Source organism: Cyanistes caeruleus, chromosome 6 (assembly GCF_971803275.1).
Source record: "Cyanistes caeruleus chromosome 6, bCyaCae1.hap1.1, whole genome shotgun sequence".
Classification (NCBI taxonomy): domain Eukaryota; kingdom Metazoa; phylum Chordata; class Aves; order Passeriformes; family Paridae; genus Cyanistes; species Cyanistes caeruleus.
Window position 1 is genome coordinate 60,319,675 of NC_141706.1, and position 17,123 is coordinate 60,336,797.

General features: G+C 36.7%; 1 protein-coding gene across 2 annotated transcripts in view; it reads left to right on the plus strand.

Annotated features, from left to right (window-relative positions):
* Window positions 1-17,123, plus strand: part of ADSS1 (adenylosuccinate synthase 1) — a 33,281-nt gene that overhangs the window by 10,984 nt on the left and 5,174 nt on the right. For both annotated transcript variants that reach the window (XM_086894202.1, XM_086894203.1), the window contains exons 2-11: window positions 7,355-7,457; window positions 8,839-8,901; window positions 9,645-9,695; window positions 10,037-10,103; window positions 10,496-10,603; window positions 10,949-11,030; window positions 11,929-12,055; window positions 12,990-13,144; window positions 14,296-14,420; window positions 16,172-16,269. In XM_086894202.1, coding sequence (XP_086750328.1) covers window positions 7,355-7,457; window positions 8,839-8,901; window positions 9,645-9,695; window positions 10,037-10,103; window positions 10,496-10,603; window positions 10,949-11,030; window positions 11,929-12,055; window positions 12,990-13,144; window positions 14,296-14,420; window positions 16,172-16,269 — 979 coding nt within the window. The remainder of the gene's footprint in view (window positions 1-7,354; window positions 7,458-8,838; window positions 8,902-9,644; window positions 9,696-10,036; window positions 10,104-10,495; window positions 10,604-10,948; window positions 11,031-11,928; window positions 12,056-12,989; window positions 13,145-14,295; window positions 14,421-16,171; window positions 16,270-17,123) is intronic.

Sequence of the window (17,123 nt, forward strand, 5' to 3'; positions counted from 1 at the left end):
TTTAGGTGCGAGATGGGGAGGTTTCCTTTGTTTCTCTGTTGCTGCTGACAGGGCAGGGGAAGCGGCCACACGTTGTTGTGACTTGTCCCTATTGATCATGGGCTACTGAAACTGTTTGCAACAGGGATTAAATTAGGGCAGTTTTGTGTGATGATTATGTGGAGTTACAGGGGCTTGTTGGCTGCTGTTTTTCTCTTTTTGTGTCATGTGTTGATCTCCTTTCAATGAGATTTAACAGTGATATTTAGTGTAATTTTCCCCCACAAGATAAAGTAGCATGGAAAGACTTTAATCTCCTAATGATTTAGTGCTTGATGATCTTCAGTGAAGAGATTGATGACCTTGAGGTCGTGAGTGTGCAGTGACTGCAGGACTGTTGTTTTTGATTTCTCAAATGTTAGGGAGGGTTGATAATCCCATTTGCATGTATACTCATGCAGGTTTCTGAGTAATTTTTTGCAAGATTCCCAGCAAAAACACAAGTAGGTTTTATTTTACTATTCAACACAGGAGAGGATTTAAGTGTGAGTTGTTTCTTCAGCTACAATGAAGTAGTCCACCCTTCCAAACTTAAAATTCTTTTTGTAGCAATCTGTCACTTCTAAGGTACTTTATCCAATTTTATTTTCCATTATGCTTATACATACTTACATGCCACACTATATCATTTTAAGCTGTAGAACAACATGGTGACACTGCTATTTTAAACTAGCCTTTCCTTTGGGCATCAGCGAGATCATCTCAGGACCACCAGGATTATAAATACTGTATGAGAAGGTCAGGTTTAAAGTTTCCAAATCTCCATAAGAAAGCAAGCTTAATTTTCAATCCCCTTTATAAAGCCTGATGAATTTATTATCCTCTACAAGCATCAAAAGAAAACAGCTGAAAATTAAACTGAAATTACATCTGTTCTATTTCATTCCTGTTCTTAACTTGTTTACAGATATAAGAAAAGTTATGTTCATATCCTTGGATCATATTACTTCTCACAGGGACATGACTATGCTTCAGCAGAGAGAATTAAAGACGAGCAGACTTACCTAGGTTTTTTCATGTTTGGTTTCCTTTATTTTAGTATTCTGCTAGTATTAGAATATTTTTTCCACTGTAGCATTTTCTACCAATACACCTTGAATTTGTATTCCTTGCATCTGATGCTGGAGTAGACATGTATTTTGTTATAGTGGTCTGTTGTTTTGATGTGACTTGACAAAACAATGAATTGAGTTTGAGAGAAAATAATGTTTGAGTGTCTAGTTGGCCTACACTGTTGTTTAAAACCTGAGTTGAATTAGATTTGGCTTTTCCAGTTGCATTTTTCAGATGCTTAGGAAGACCAAGGTATCTGTATAAGTCTTTTAAAGAAATAATACTACATTATTGGTGCAATATGTGATATAAGCTTCAGGTTTTTTGTTTGTGGTACAAATAATTTTATGTTTCTTTAAAGGGACAAAAATCTTGCTCAGTTCTTCTCAGTAGTGTTTGTGTTTATAATCATACTAATTCTCTCATGAGGTTTTAGAAGGTCTCCTCCCATGGGATTTTGGGAGTGTTTGAAGAGATCACTCTTTTAGTTTGGACAGTGGGATCCTATGGATTTTGCTTTTTTGAGACAGCAAAGGGACACACTTGAACAGGAGCAGGAGTCAGAACAGTTCTGTGCAGGGCTGCTTGTACTTGAAGTCATTACTGCAACATAGTCTTGGGAAAGAAGTGCCAAACAAACTAGATTTAGCTGAGGGTGGTTGGGGTCTGGAGATAAATTTGCAACTCAGATCAGTTTTTTGTCACTACTGCAGCTTTAAAAATCGCCATTCCTTCAGTTCTTGAGGTCTTAAGGATAGTTCTGATTATCCCAACCTACCTCTTCCCAATGGGTTGAATTAAAAAATAAAAAACAAAGTTACGATTCACCTCTTGAAACATGAGTTGGAGTGAGTTGGATGTTACTTCGCAATAGTTAAACTGGAAAAAATCAGCAAAAACCTTCCAGTAAGGGGGAAAAAAAAACCTTCCAGTAAGGGAAACTAAAAAGCACCTCTGGCAACAACCTTCCAGGTGGAATGTGCAGCACTTCCAGTCATTGACAGAAGTGTTCACACACAGGCAATTCAGTGACATTGTCTTGAAGGGTCTATATATAAAAAGCCCTTAATGTATTGGACTCATCTAACTGGAGGGTTTTTTTAATACCAATGATGCTCAAACCTCATTTGCAATGGTGGAAATAATGAGAAATCCCTTGAAAATCAATGGGTATTACTATAAAGTTCATGTTAGAGTCAGTCATGCTGGTAGCACTTACTACCTACCTTTATTCAAATTAGTTCCAGACAGTTGCTGATGTAAATTAGAAATAGCCACTGTTAATTAAATTGTAAAGAGAAGAAACAATTTATGTAACAATGTTCCTTTTTGTTTATTCACATATAAAATGCTTTAATAAACTGAAGAAAATTATTCAATTCAAGTAACAAAACAAGTATTTTGTAGCCTGCTTGATAGCAGGATGAGAGAGGTATTTGGCCTGCAGATACAGTTGAATTTCAGAAAACGTTTTGCTCCATTGATGGATGGAATTGGTATTACTGAGACACATCGTGAAGAGAGAGAGACAAGAGTCACATCATTTTTTTTCAGATGCAGGCTTCCAAAACTGCTGGTTTGTGGCTGGTGTTTCAATTCATAGATTATAAATTCATATAATAATGCCAGAGGGGATCATCTTGTAATCTTGTCCCTGTACCAAGGACACAGTATTCTAGTAGCAGTTGCACGACTGCCAAAAGGAGAGGTAATACAATCTTTCTACTCCTACTTGATATTCCCATTTATACACGCGAGGTTTGCCTCAGGCATATCAGCCAGTACTGAAACTGTGTTCAGATAGCCCCATGTGCTTCCTAGCACAGATATCCTTGAGCTACACATTTGTTTCTAATTTGTTTATTCAAAACCTGGTTGTGACATTTCATGCATTCACTGCATGTAGCAGTGGCTAAGGAGCTCAGTGTACTGCTGGTGTGTCTCTCACCCTGGTGGTGTTGGCTGCAGATCTTCAGGAACTGGTTTCTGTTATTTCCCCATTGTTAACTGGAAGAGGGTGAGAACTCATCACTGTGGGACCCATCAAAAACAAACCTGTTTCTTGTTCATACTCTATATAGAGTGTGAAACTATCATCTGGTTTTAAGGTTTTTATATGTGATCTGATGGTTTTTCATATCAATCTACTTAATCAAATTTTGTTTGGGCATTTTGAGGAGCACTGAGCAAATGAAGGATGTGCCAACCAGGAGAGCATCTGGTAAGACTCCTCCACACTACCTGCCTGGCAAGAGCAGACAGAAACACCTGTAAGCATCAGGACACATTTCCTTCCTGTTCAAACATGTATCATTAGGCTAATTGGGAGAATTGAGTTCCTGCTGCAGGTACTGAACGGCCTCACTGCTGCTCTCAAAATAAATTCTCTATTTTGGGATGTTTTGGTTGCAGAAAATAAATAAATTATTTTAAAAACAATACAGGCCAAAATAGCAGCCTTTAAGCAGTTTGGAAAGTGGGTTTGTTTCTTCATGGCTTTTGTAAGTTCTGCTATGAAGAAAATTACTGTCCTCTGGCAACCTGTTCATAATAATTATCAGTTCCCTGATGCTGTTTATGCCTGTTACAATTAACACTGGTAAAACACAGCTTCTCAGTTTAGTGTATTGATACAGTTCTGGTGTTCAAGCACTCTAGAATAGTAATCAATGAACATGAGTGCATCAATCCAATACCACGAGTAGATCAGTACATAAAAAGCTTGGAAATGGATTTTCTTTTTAAGCAAAGTGCTGTACTGAAAAAAGGCAGTACAAGGTTGCATGTGGTAGTTTAGTCCCTTTAGCTCCTTCTAGTACAGGGACAATATGCAATTTTACACTTGGATTATAAAATTTCAGAAAATACAGATTAAAATCTTACAGAAAAAAAATTATCTGAGTACAATGTAATTGTTTTTTAAAACTTTTTAAAATAAACCCCAGACCTTACTGCACCTGTGGAAGGGACACAGCCTGGAGCAGTGGAAGAGTGTGAGGAGTGTATGTGGATGCCACTGGAGCAGCTTCCATGGGAACAGCATCTCCTACAGCTGAATTGTTTAATGGGAATGCACAGACTATACAGCAACTTATTTCTAGTTGTACCATCATTTCACAATATAGATCATGCCAAAATGGCACTGATGATTTATCTGTCAGAAGTTGTTGCCTTAACATTCCCTTTGTTAGAGACATTTTTTAAGAACTGCAGAGATACCATCTCTAGGGACCTAGGAAACTGCAAATGGTTGAAAATAAATAAATTTCAGGTGGGCTCAGTGCTGCATGGCAGATATTAAATATGGATATTAAATGGAAGTTTGTGATGTTCATTTGAAACAAGGCCCAGGCAGAGGTTCTGAAAGTTTCTTGGTCCAAGAGGAAGCATCCTGAGGGTCCAGAGAGCACTGCCACTCAGTGTTCAAATGTGTAGTCTTCAAATTAACCCCATGTAAGATTTTAGGTTCACTTATATTTTGTTAGGAGAAGAAATGGCTCATAAAACTGTATATTGACTCTCAGAACTGGAGTAAAATTAGAAAAGGAGTAGATACCTTTAATATCTCGGCTGTTAGGCTGCCAATATGCTGTTAGAGTATCTATGTAACTGCACGTGACAAATTACTGAGTTGACCAGATAATAAACAGAAAATTTCTCATCAGGCCAGTGTAATATTTTGCAAGTGTGGTCACATCCCTTTGGTAATTCAATGCTATCACTTCAATTATATTTATAAAAGTATAACTAATTAAGCTGAAAAAATATACTTGGAAAGCCCTTGTTTAGGAAGCACAGGCCAACATGACTAGTGCAAAATGCAGTTCCAGAGATCTCAATACTAGTTTTTAATTGGAGAAATGCTGCTTTAGGTGGTCTGTCACTGAATTTTTGATGTGCATTATCTATCCAGAGAGACTGAAACTGTATCAGAGATTCTGGCCATTAAAGGATGTACAATATCTGATGGTGTTTCTGTGCTTCAGCATTTTTTTATGTATGCCAGCTTTCACAAGCTGCTTGATTAACATCCCTTTTTAAGCATTTGCTAGAGGAAGAGCATTTGTCTGGGTGTCAGTTGTTCAGGAAATTTTCCAAAAGCATAAACTGTCTTTCATAAGCATTCTCATACTAGTGTATCCTACCTTCTGAAATTTTAGGATACAAGAAAATACCTTTGACTATAATTTATATGTTATCTTAGATTGTGATTCCTCAAGCCTGATTTAATTTATTCATATTCATGTTGATTAAGAAAAGCAGTGTAGAACAATAGCATTGTGACTGCAAATAGTTTTGAAGCAGCCCAGTTCCCCACTTTCCTAAGAAAAGAGGAGATTGTTACTTGTACTAGAAGTTAAATTTTTGTTAAATGATGGAGTCAAGTCTTTTAAAGTTTCCATCTTGCAATTGTCTATAGGTGAGCAGAAAAGGAAACATGAGAGTCCCAGAAGAAGTTACTAGCTTTTTTTTCTCAGCCTGATAATAGAATAAACCAGTGTTTCAACCAATGCAATCCATCAGAGTCAGTTCTCTTAAATATCATGTAAAGTACTCTCCTGCCTGATTTATTAACCTTCTAGATAATTGAGTACTTCTAACTAGTTTCAGATTCTTAAAACTGGTTTATTGTATCTGGAAGGCAAGCAAAAGAGCCAGGATTCTCTGGACAAATTACAACTTTGCATTAGAAGGACACTGGGGAATCCTTCCCATCCCAAGGATGAGCTACCCAACAGTTTTTAAATCAGATTAAATTTGTGTGTACTATTTTTTCTGTTCTAACTCTTCCTCACCTCTCCCTTAGCAGATTATCTGTTTAAAATTAATTGTTGAGTTCAAATGTTCTAAAGCATGAAAATTATTTTCATCATGTTTGCAGACATATTTCTTAAGGTTCTTCATCACACTGCTTAAAAAACATTCTCTTTTTGTAACCCATAGTTTTTATTTTCTTAATGTTATGTTTCAGCATTTAACCACATAAAGGATTTTCAGTTTCCATTTTCCTGTGTTTTACATACAAACAGGCAAATTGGTAAACGAAGAATAAATTAAACTCTTGAATAAAGTATGTTCTAGTATTCATTTTCATAAATGACTGTTCTTTCTCAGAGTTTTCATGTAACTCCACTTATTCAGCCAACACTCTTTATTGTCTGCAAATTACCAGTAGTAGTCTCAGTTCCCCTTCCAGTAGATGCCCTCTTTCTAGACAGTTTAAATCATTCAGTTCTCACATCAAACCCACCAAGATTTGTAATCATTTGGGACAACTGAAGGCCTGTAGCACCACAGCAGATGAGTAATCAGGTTTCCTGACTTTATCAGTAGGAGACAAACTTACATTAAGACACGGCAAGAAAAAAACACGAAGCCTGCTGAGAAAACTGTACCTTTAATTCTTAATATTTATGGTCAAATGAACTCATGACCTTGATTTGCTCACCACTTTCCAAGTTTCTGTGTTGCCACATTATTCTCTTTTAAAGCTGTTTTGGAAAAGCAATTTATTAAGGAAAATACCAGCTCCTATTCTTGGTTCTGGTAGGTCCTGTAAGTCATGAATTTTATCAAACTTCATAAAGTGGTGGTGTTAACTGCGAAGGCCATCTCTTGACCATTTTCTGGGGTTGTCCTGTGTAGGGCCAGGAGTTGGACTTCAGTGATCCTTGTGGGTCCTTTCAAACTCAGGGTATTCTGTGACTGACAAGGTCACTCAGCAAAGCTGCAAAGTCTGCACATGCTTCCAACCTGATAAAGATTCTGTCTCAAGCACCAAGAGAAGCAGTAGCTGTTTGTGGTTGGGCAGGTGGGAAGAGTTTCCATTCAAAGGGAAATACTGGCCTTAGACTCAAGGAAATATCCATGTATGGAAGATGCCTAAAAAGGATGGGCTTGTGTAGGCATGTCAGAGACAGGACTCCAAGGGTGGTAATTAATTCCTGTTTGTTTTCCCAGAAAGCTTCTGTTCTTGTCTAGCTCATGCTGCCACTCCCATATTAACTCCTGCTCTGCCATAGCTCTGCCTTGACTTCATAATATCGTTCTGCTTCATAATTCTACAAAGTCCTGCTGAACTCCTTTGACCCCCTCACTGTCCTGTCTGAGACCTTTTTACAATGCTACAACATGTAAGGTGGACACTGTAAGGTGGAGAAAGCAGTGACCAAAGACATGTATAAATAAAAAAAGATGGTCTTGCTAAATGATCTATTGAGAGTTTAGACCATTATTCTTCATGTGTTTCTTTCTCTTGCAGGGTGGGAATAATGCAGGCCATACCGTTGTTGTTGATGGGAAAGAATATGATTTTCACCTATTTCCTAGTGGCATCATTAATCCAAAGGCAATTTCTTTTATTGGTAAGGCGTTTTGGAACTCATTATAAAAAATGTAATTGTGTAGTGGATAGCTGCAACTGTACTTTATAGGAAAGAAAAATATGACTCTCAGATTTGCTTTGGCTTCAGCTGTTTGACTTATTTCACTGCTGCTTTAATGTGAAGAGTTACTCTACTTTCAGTGTCACTTTAATTTCCACTGTTAGAAAACTGAAAACAAGAACATCTTATCTTCCTTTTTATACTTTATGGTAAAGTTTGGAGCCCACCCTCTACTTGCACTCTCTTTTTGTACTTTCAGAAATATATGCGCTATTCTTTGAGCACACAAATGCCAGGAGTTAGCTAAATAAATGATTATCTCTCACATCTCTACTGATTTCCAGAAATAGGCTCCAAAATGCAGGGCTCTACTTAGGAGGTCATCATCCAGTCCCCTTTTTGTTCACATCACCAGCTGTTTAGGGTGATGTATTTTGCTGTAAAGATACTTGGTGCAGATGGCATCATAAAAAAATTCATGCATTCACTGGACATTAATCTCATAGTTAAATGGTAGGCAAATTTAAGCCTCTTGTCCAAAGCTTTGATTCTTTCTGAGAGAAATTATGTACAGACTGTACAAGAAATGAGTGTAAGTTCTAGTGAGTCATGGAGTTTGTTTTGTTCCATTTAATAATTTCCAAATGGATAACTGGAATCTATTAAACATATTTTTTCTCTCAGCTAAATGTGCTGTGTTGTCTTGCTTTCCTATTTACTCCCTTGTCAATTAGTAACGACTATAACTTGAGTTACGCTAAATTTAGGCTGAGACAGGCTCTTGCATATATTTCTGACATTCCCAAGAAGGAGGCAGCAGCTGTTTCCAGCCCACTGCATCACTAATCCTCCATGTCTCGCCAGTACTGCTCTTTATTGCTTGGGGGTTCTATTTTGTAGCTCAAAAGCAGGGGGAAGGCATTGCTAGTGTATCACAGCACTAGTTTGAACTGAGTTTAAAACAAAGACTGAATATTGAGGATCTAAATATTTTCACAGGAGTTTGTCAGTGTGATAAGGCCAGGGACTTCTTTGAGCTTTTTCCTGTGAACAATTGAGGCTGAAGTTGCAGGGCAAAGTCCACCATGAACAAAGACAAGAATCCGCTTACCTCAGCTGGCTGTGCAGCAGCCTGGCATTCATGTCTGAAACAAGCCAGCTCTGCTTTTCCTGAGTTTAGCAGCCCAGTAGCTGCTTACACCAAATCAGGATTTACCCAAAAAGTTCTCAAGATTTCTTCAAGTGAAAGCTAGTTTTACTTTTTAAATAAAATTTTAGACAGGAAGTGTTTACAGGCCTTACATCCTAAAAATAAGTGTTTTATTCCTTGCTTTAAAATAAATAATTTATGTTCCCAAAGGTAATGGAGTGGTTATACATTTACCAGGCCTGTTTGAAGAAGCTGAAAAGAATGAAAAGAAAGGTTTGTACCAAGTAATTTTTGACCTACCTTTATATTGGCAGCCAGATTGAAGGTTTTTGTAAGCTGTTGTTTCTGACCATAAGTATTCAGTGCAGTAATAACATTCTGGAATTTAAATGAGGAAACAGTATTTAAAATGTTGAAATGTGGTAGTCTTTAGATGTATTTTCAAAAGTAGTCTTTTCATGGGTTACATGGAGCTTCATGGCATTTGATGCCACATTTGATGGAAAATAAATTCTCAAGTGTGTGCTAAGCTTCCCTTGACTTCAAATAGGGATGATTTAACCCAAAATTTCTGTGCCCAAATACACTCAGTTGGTTCTGCTTTGAGCAAGGCTTTAGACCCTATGACCTTCCAAGATCCTCTACTCCTTAGATTGTTTTATGTTTCCATATAGAAATTCTCTATTTTCTGAGGCACAAGTAGAGTTTAAGTGCTATTGTGCAGCAGGTTAATAATATTTATTTAAAGAATTTTGTGTAAGCCACAGCATTCTGGCATTTAAGAAGTATCTTTGTCCATACCAAAATGAGAAAGCTGATAAGTCAAAAATGAGAAAAGTTTCTCAACAGAAACATTGCTGATATTTGATATTGTCCTGTGGTTTATCCATTTTGTCTATAGTTATCTTAACGAGAAGCCATATATAAACTAGCAAAAAGAAAGAAAAAGTAAAGCCAATGTCAAAGCTTGACTAATCAGCACAGTTGAAATCCTACCTTTCTTCATCTTTTGACAGGTTTGAAAGATTGGGAGAAAAGACTGATTATATCAGATAGAGCACATATAGGTAAGTGAAGATTGAAGGGAAAAAAACCCCTCACAATTGATTGCTTAGCTCATGATGCTAAATTAAATTATTATTCCACAGAGCAGCTATGTATTTGATCTAACACAGCTTCTTATTATGTTGTGTAATCTGAAGCATGATAATGTAATCTGTATCCACTGAAGAGTGATGTTTTACATGTTTTCACAATGTTTAAGGAATACAGGCTCTGTTTTCAGAGGAGGCCTGTGCACTGTCAGTGACAGCAGAGTCACTTTGTCTTGAAATTATGAATGTCTGTGATTTAAACAATACTTTTCTCTTATGTTCTCTCACTATATCCATTTGATTTTCCACTGCAGTGTTTGACTTTCACCAGGCAGTAGATGGGCTCCAGGAAGTGCAACGTCAAGCACAAGAAGGCAAAAAGTAAATATTTTCAACACACTCATTTCATTATTAGTTATGCAAATTTGGAAAATCAGTGTAATTTTGGAAAACAGAAATACTATGTGTCTCTAAAGAGCCTTGTTGATGTTAAAAATTCTGTGCTTCTGTTCTGTTCCTACTTATGTTATTGAACAAACCATCAGCTGTACTCAAGGCCTCATGCTTTACTGAATACCACAAATATTAGTAATACTTATGCAAAGCCTGAGAGGTGCTCTATATTTATTATAATAGAACTTTAATATCTTTTTATGTCTCAGACATCCTGTCCAGCATATGATATAGTGAAAAGCTTTGACAAAATTACTTGGCATAAAGTGTATTTTTGTATGTATTTATACAAATTGGGTGGGATGTTTCTTTTTACTTAGTATTGGCACAACAAAAAAGGGGATTGGACCAACGTATTCTTCCAAAGCTGCACGAACAGGCCTTCGGATTTGTGACCTCCTCTCTGACTTTGATGAATTTTCTTCAAGGTACAACTATTTTCATTTGTAAAAGAGTGATAAATTTTACCTGATAGATTTGCTTTTAAGGATATGTTTTTAAATATGTGTCTGAATTTTGTATATAAATTGTCTAGAATGAGAAGAAAACTGGAAAGAATGTGTGTGTGTATTTCCTGTACTTCACAGAGTTTCTCATAATTTAAAATGTAATTTTGAATATTGGGAAATGCACTGGTTGAGATGTCAGAGTCCTGGGTGTTTTCTCCCTATAGCTTTCAGTATATATTGTGCATAATATAAACTGAGTTCTTGCCAAAGGTTCTGTGATTCTGTGACTATGTTCCTCATAGATACAGTTTCAATATTTTACAGGTTTAAAAACCTGGCACAACAGTACAAGTCAATGTTTCCCACATTGGAAATTGATACAGAAGGACAATTGAAAAAGCTAAAGGTAAGGATTTATCACTTGATAAAAAGATAAAAATGAAGTGTACCAGACATACCACTTACTGGGCTAATTTAGATGAAAAATGCATATGTTCATTATCATAAATGGCTTTTAATTATCATATTATAAAGGCTTTTAATAAACATTACCTATGCTTTGTAGTAGAATGTTCTCTCTTACTGTAGGCATTAATATAAGCTCTGTGGAGGATTTAATTCTCCTATAATATTTTACTGTTTTGAATGTTGTTTAAAATTACTGTTGTATCAGAGTAGTAAAGAGAACGCAGGGTGATGTCTTCAATTAGTGTCCAGTGTGTTGGTGGCACTTCCTTTCTTACTGAAGAATTGTTTGTGGATGTTTCAAGATCCTGCTATTACAAGAAAATTGTCTTTTTACAAATAAATCCTAAAGAGCCACTGGTAAAACAAGCTTTCATGAATATGTAAGAAAAGAGGATATTAAAAATATCTCTTACTTTTCACAAGTTTTTTCTTATACTTTATCAGAGCTGACACCCTGAGGATATTTTTTAATATTTAAAAGGAGTGATATTTTTTCTTCTGGTGCTTGGACAAGTTTGAAGTTCCATTCTCAGTGTGGCTAGACTGTAGACAGACTATCTAAAGATTATAGCAACAAAATTGAGTAGGTATATCACCTACTGAAATGATACAGAAATTGTGGCACCCTAATGCCATAAAACAAGTCATGTTTTCTTATATGAGTGGTTCAATAGATTGAAAGGAGTATAAGCTAATAGTTGTATTTTTCAGGAAAACACGGTTATTGAGGCTGGAAGCTTAGACTTATCTGTGTGTTTTGTCTTTCAAAAGTGAACACAGCGTTCTCTGCTTCCAGCTATTGTCTGGGGAAACTGACATTTGTACTCAATTTGCAGGGATATGCTGAAAAAATAAGACCTATGGTTCGAGATGGTGTGTATTTTATGTATGAAGCTCTTCATGGCTCCCCAAAGAAGATCCTTGTTGAAGGAGCCAATGCAGCATTACTTGATATTGACTTTGGTAAGTTATATTCTAAACTATGCTTAACTCCTAAGAGACCAGTTTTATTTTGATTAGTTTTATTTTGATTTGTGTTTATATTGACTTGGCAAACAGCAGGAAAATAGAGAAACAAAATAGTCTTTCCTTAATAGGAACAGATCTCCCAGAAGTAAAGCTCATTAAGACAGAGATTGTATCATTAACAGGATTAAGTGCTTAGGGTTTAAATATTGATTTTTACTGAAGTTTATTCCATTGCAGCTGAAATTTCACTGCAGATACTCTTGTCTTAATTGCTTTTAAATGTGTGTGCACATTTCCAGACAAACCAGGTACTCAATGCAGTGCTGCTTAGGTAATTCTTCTGCCATGGGAGGAGGATTAAACTGGTGCAGCAACCTCTAAGTCTTGCCACTACAGTTGGTATCTCCTCTGCTTTCTTACCAAAAATATAATTAAATCAATGAAGAAAAAATTAAGGACTGAAGAGATTCTCCAGTCCAGAGTCGCAGTGTAGAGATCATGAGTAACCTCTTAAGACTTAGACAATTTGTGGCAGATACTCAGAGCCACTTGTGCAGATAATTGGGAATGCCAGACTGTGACCTTTACACCAGGCTCTCCATAAACGTAATGGAAATAATTTCTGTGATACACAGAACGTTGAAAAAAAGCTTTACACAGCAGAAGCATCATATAGTAGATCCTGTGCCTAATGGAGGTAGTATTGAGATGCTTTTGAATTTCTCCCTTGTGTGCAATCCTCAGTGAAAGTTGTAAAGGATGAATGACACATAATAAAAAGAATTTGCCTCCCTCTCTGGCTGCTGTTCCAGTTTAGCTTTAAAGCCAAACATAGAAGCAAAAACCTCCTTTGAACTGATAAAGAAAAATCAGTCTTTGTTTCTTACCATTGCTGACAGAGGCCTGTGCTGCTGTGTTTCTCTGACAGGCACATATCCCTTCGTGACCTCCTCGAACTGCACCGTGGGCGGTGTGTGCACCGGGCTGGGCATTCCTCCGCAGCACGTGGGGGATGTGTACGGCGTGGTGAAGGCGTACACCACCCGTGTGGGCATCGGAGCCTTCCCCACCGAGCAGATCAATGTAGGTTTAGTGTTACAAAAGGTGGCATGCATGGCTGGCAACAGGTAACAGCCAGCAGAAGGGGTGTAAGGGTTATTCCACTGATAAGTAAGCACGGTAATAATAATGCTGAGCAATCATACCCATGAGGAGAGGAGAATTATGTTATGAACTTAAGTTATTTGTCATGAGAGGAGAGCAACTCGAGTGTGGTGATGTTACACTGCAGTGACCGCACTTCTGTTGTAATGATCAATGTGAAAACAGATGTCAGCATCTTATATAACATCATTAGGTGTATTTCAGTGGCAGGAGTTTGTTGTGGACCAGAACTGTCAATGAATCCCAGAAGAGCTTAAACTACAAGAACAACTTCTGTGCTTAACAGCCTGTGTTCTGTGTGATTTATAGAATAAATGTGGTGTGTGTGTGAGCCAGTCATCCACAAATGGGTCGATAAAAAGAAGGGGAGAGATTTTGGTTATTTTAAACTGTCTGCTGTATTTTCATTATCAAGAAACTAGATAGCTTAGGATATTGATTATGAGCTATACACACAGCAATTTACAGGGCAGTGTTCTGTATCTAATTTAAGGGTTTAGTCACTAAAATCCTTTCTCTAATGGCTCAGATGAGCTGATGGTATCCTTTGGGTATATGAATCATGAACATGAAGTTTCTTCCTTCTTTATTTTTACCACAGTATAGGTATTGCCAGTCTGAATAGAACAGCTGGCAGTCTCATACTGTGGTAGAAGCAAGGAGCCCTAGGTGTTTTGACCTAGACATTGTACAAGCATTTAGTCTTGTCCCCAGAACCAAAAGATGTCAAAAGGCCAGATGAAGAAAATAAATGCAAACAAAATTTTATGAAGGACTGAATTGTCAAGGAAATCTTCCTGCTGGATGAAGAAGAAAAGTCTCTCCTTGGAACACAAAAATCATATTAAATACGTGATTTGAAATGTTAGTGATTGCAATACAAAAATCCTGTGCACGAGGGGATTTGTTATCTGCCTTAGTCCTCTGCTAGTAATTGGTTTTTTCCTGAAAAATAGCTTTCAAATTGGAACAATTGTATTTTTCTTGCTATTCCTCTGTACTTGTTTCTATTTGTTTTCCAGCTATGTTTTCAGTGAAACGCCATCAGCATTCTCTCTGTCTTATTCTAGGAAATCGGAGATCTTTTACAGTCCCGTGGCCACGAGTGGGGGGTAACTACAGGCAGAAAGAGACGCTGTGGCTGGTTAGATCTTGTCATTTTGAAATATGCTCATATGATCAACGGATTCACTGCGTAAGCATCAAAGATTTTGCGCTACATTTGGAAGTGATAATTTTGTGCTTCGCAGAATAAATATGTAGGTAACATTAATATAAGTCCAGTAAAGTGTCACATTTTAAGCAATACCATAATGCACAGTGGGCAACAGAGAATTATCTTAATGCTGATAATAATCTAATTCCTTTAGCTTTTTCTTTTTTTTTTTTTTTTCAAATTAAGTGATTTTACAACATGATAGCTGTGATTTCTTTGGTACGTGTTTTCACTTTGTTTTTCATCAGATGGCCAGTGTAGATTGGATCACTATATTGGTTTTCTAACAGTTTACTCCAGTGTTTTTAATCCAGTGCTTTCATTCTGACTTGTGCCACGGTCTAAAACCTGTTGAGTTTGAGGTTTGGTTGACTCTATTGGAGCCTACTTGTAGGAACAATTCTGCATCATTTGGAACCTCCATCTTGATGAGTGAAATTAATGGAGTGATAGAAGGGTACAGCAAATGGCACAGGTTTCATTCCAGTTTCAACAGGTTCATTTATTTACAAAGATGTAGTCAAATATTGTGTTATAAACTGTGTTATAAATTCTGCTTTTAACAGGCTGCTTTATTTTCTTTGGGATCAAGTAACTTCCTTAGTTGATGCATTTAGGCAAACTTGTCTATATATGCAAACACATGACCCTAAGCATTTTAATATATTATACTGAAACATAATTTAATATTGTTTATGCTACTAATGTTACAAAGAAACAATGGTCTTGTTCATTAATTTATCAGAAGGGGGTTTTAGCTTTGCGATTTTTTTAAAATTGGATTTATATTTTGCTTTAACTTAACTCTAGTTTATGTGGAAAATTTTAAGATGGTATCAGGTTTCATTCCATTTCAGGTCTGTAAAATTACTGTACTCCTATCAACAAAACTATATCCTCTCTGATAATTGTGCTAGCTACAAAACACGGAGAGCTGAAAAAAGTTGAAGAACTGGCTCTATGGTGCTTCTTTCTCAAAAAGTCTCTTCACTTAATTCTTTCATTCATCACATACTTACTGAGCACATATAGCCTGGACTACTATCCACTACCTGTCTAAATCCTTAACTGCTCAGATTTTTGCTAGGCAACATCTAGAATATTGTTCTGGAGAATTTGACGAGTTTTAAAATGCAGTTTTATTCAGATCAGTGAATAGTGATTTATTCAGACACAGTGAACAGTGTCTTCTTGAGGTTCCATTTTTGTATCCCAATGTGTTCATTCACAAAATTAATAAGGTTCATTAAACCAAAAGCACAGCCCAGGCACTGAAAGTCAGGATGGGATCCTTCCCAAAGAATTGCACACATAGTTTTATAACCAGACTATGCTTGTTCTGTTATAAAAGTGTAACCAGTCAATAAGTCTGTCAGACAGTTGCTGTGAATCAGTAGGAATAACAGAAATAGTCACTGTCAAGTGTCATACCCATCCAAACCAGGCCCAGCAGGTGCCACTTCCCTCAGTCAGAGTACATGTTCATGCACTGACCTGTGCACTGTGCACCTGGGAGCAGCCAAGCATTTGGAAATGTCTCATAGCGTCTCAGTCTCGAGTATTCATCCCAGAGGCATGAATTCAGTTAACAATGTTCATAGTTGAATACATTTGTGTATTTCTGCTGGCTGGGCTGCTTGAGCTGGATTTGTGAAAGGGCAAAAAAAAAGATGGAAAGTATTAGAAAGGAGATTCATCATGTGTGTAACTAACTGATGTTTTTTGTGCAGTTTGGCATTAACAAAACTGGATATTCTTGATGTCCTTGATGAAATTAAAATTGGTGTTGCCTACAAATTGGGTGGAAAAAGAATTCCGTATTTTCCAGGTAAGTTGTTAAACCTCTATGTTCATTTTTATCTTTCCTCCCTGTTAAGCCAATTTTGCTTTTTAAAATCAGCCTTGATTTCTTTTTCACTAGACATTCTGTGGCAATTTATGGAGCTTCAGTATCTGTATAAAGATGGCTGTACCATTACATTAGCATTTTCCATTTACCTTGCATCTGTGTACAATGGCAAGAACTTCAGAACAAATAAAATCTTGTGTTAGGTCCTCTATGTGTTATCTGGTTAGATTTTTTATTGGAAAATCAGGGATCTGAAAGTTAGCAATACTCGAGTCAGTGGCTGTATTATTGGCAATAGCATTAAATGAAGCAAAATTGAAATAAAGCTGTACAAAAAGGAGATGGAAACAAGCAGAATAAAACTGCTTCTGGATAGATTTATTGAGCTTTATTAGCCGCAGCAACACTGTGGTTAATAACAATATGTGTTTCTCCCTCAATAATGATTCATATTAACACTTTTAGATGTAACAATACATATTTATTTTTTTTTACATTAATGATGTTTTCAAGGTATGTGTAAAAATCTCTGCCAAGAAAAAGGGTTTGTTCTGTTGAGCTATGGGAGATTTCAGAGGCATGGGATGGACTGGCAGCAGCTTTCTCACCACTTTTGGTGGTTCCTGGCTGTGGACATAATGAGAATTACAGTGGGGAAAAGCTTGTTATAAATTTTTTTAAACTCTAAATCAGTTTTTCACACGACTGATCTAACCTTACTCTTTAGAGATGAAACTCTCTGAGACAGTAATGCCTTGTCTACTGTTTTATTCTGTGCAAATCTGAACTAAAAAGTGGAAGTCCTGTAAACCTCAAAAAATCTTATTTCCTCA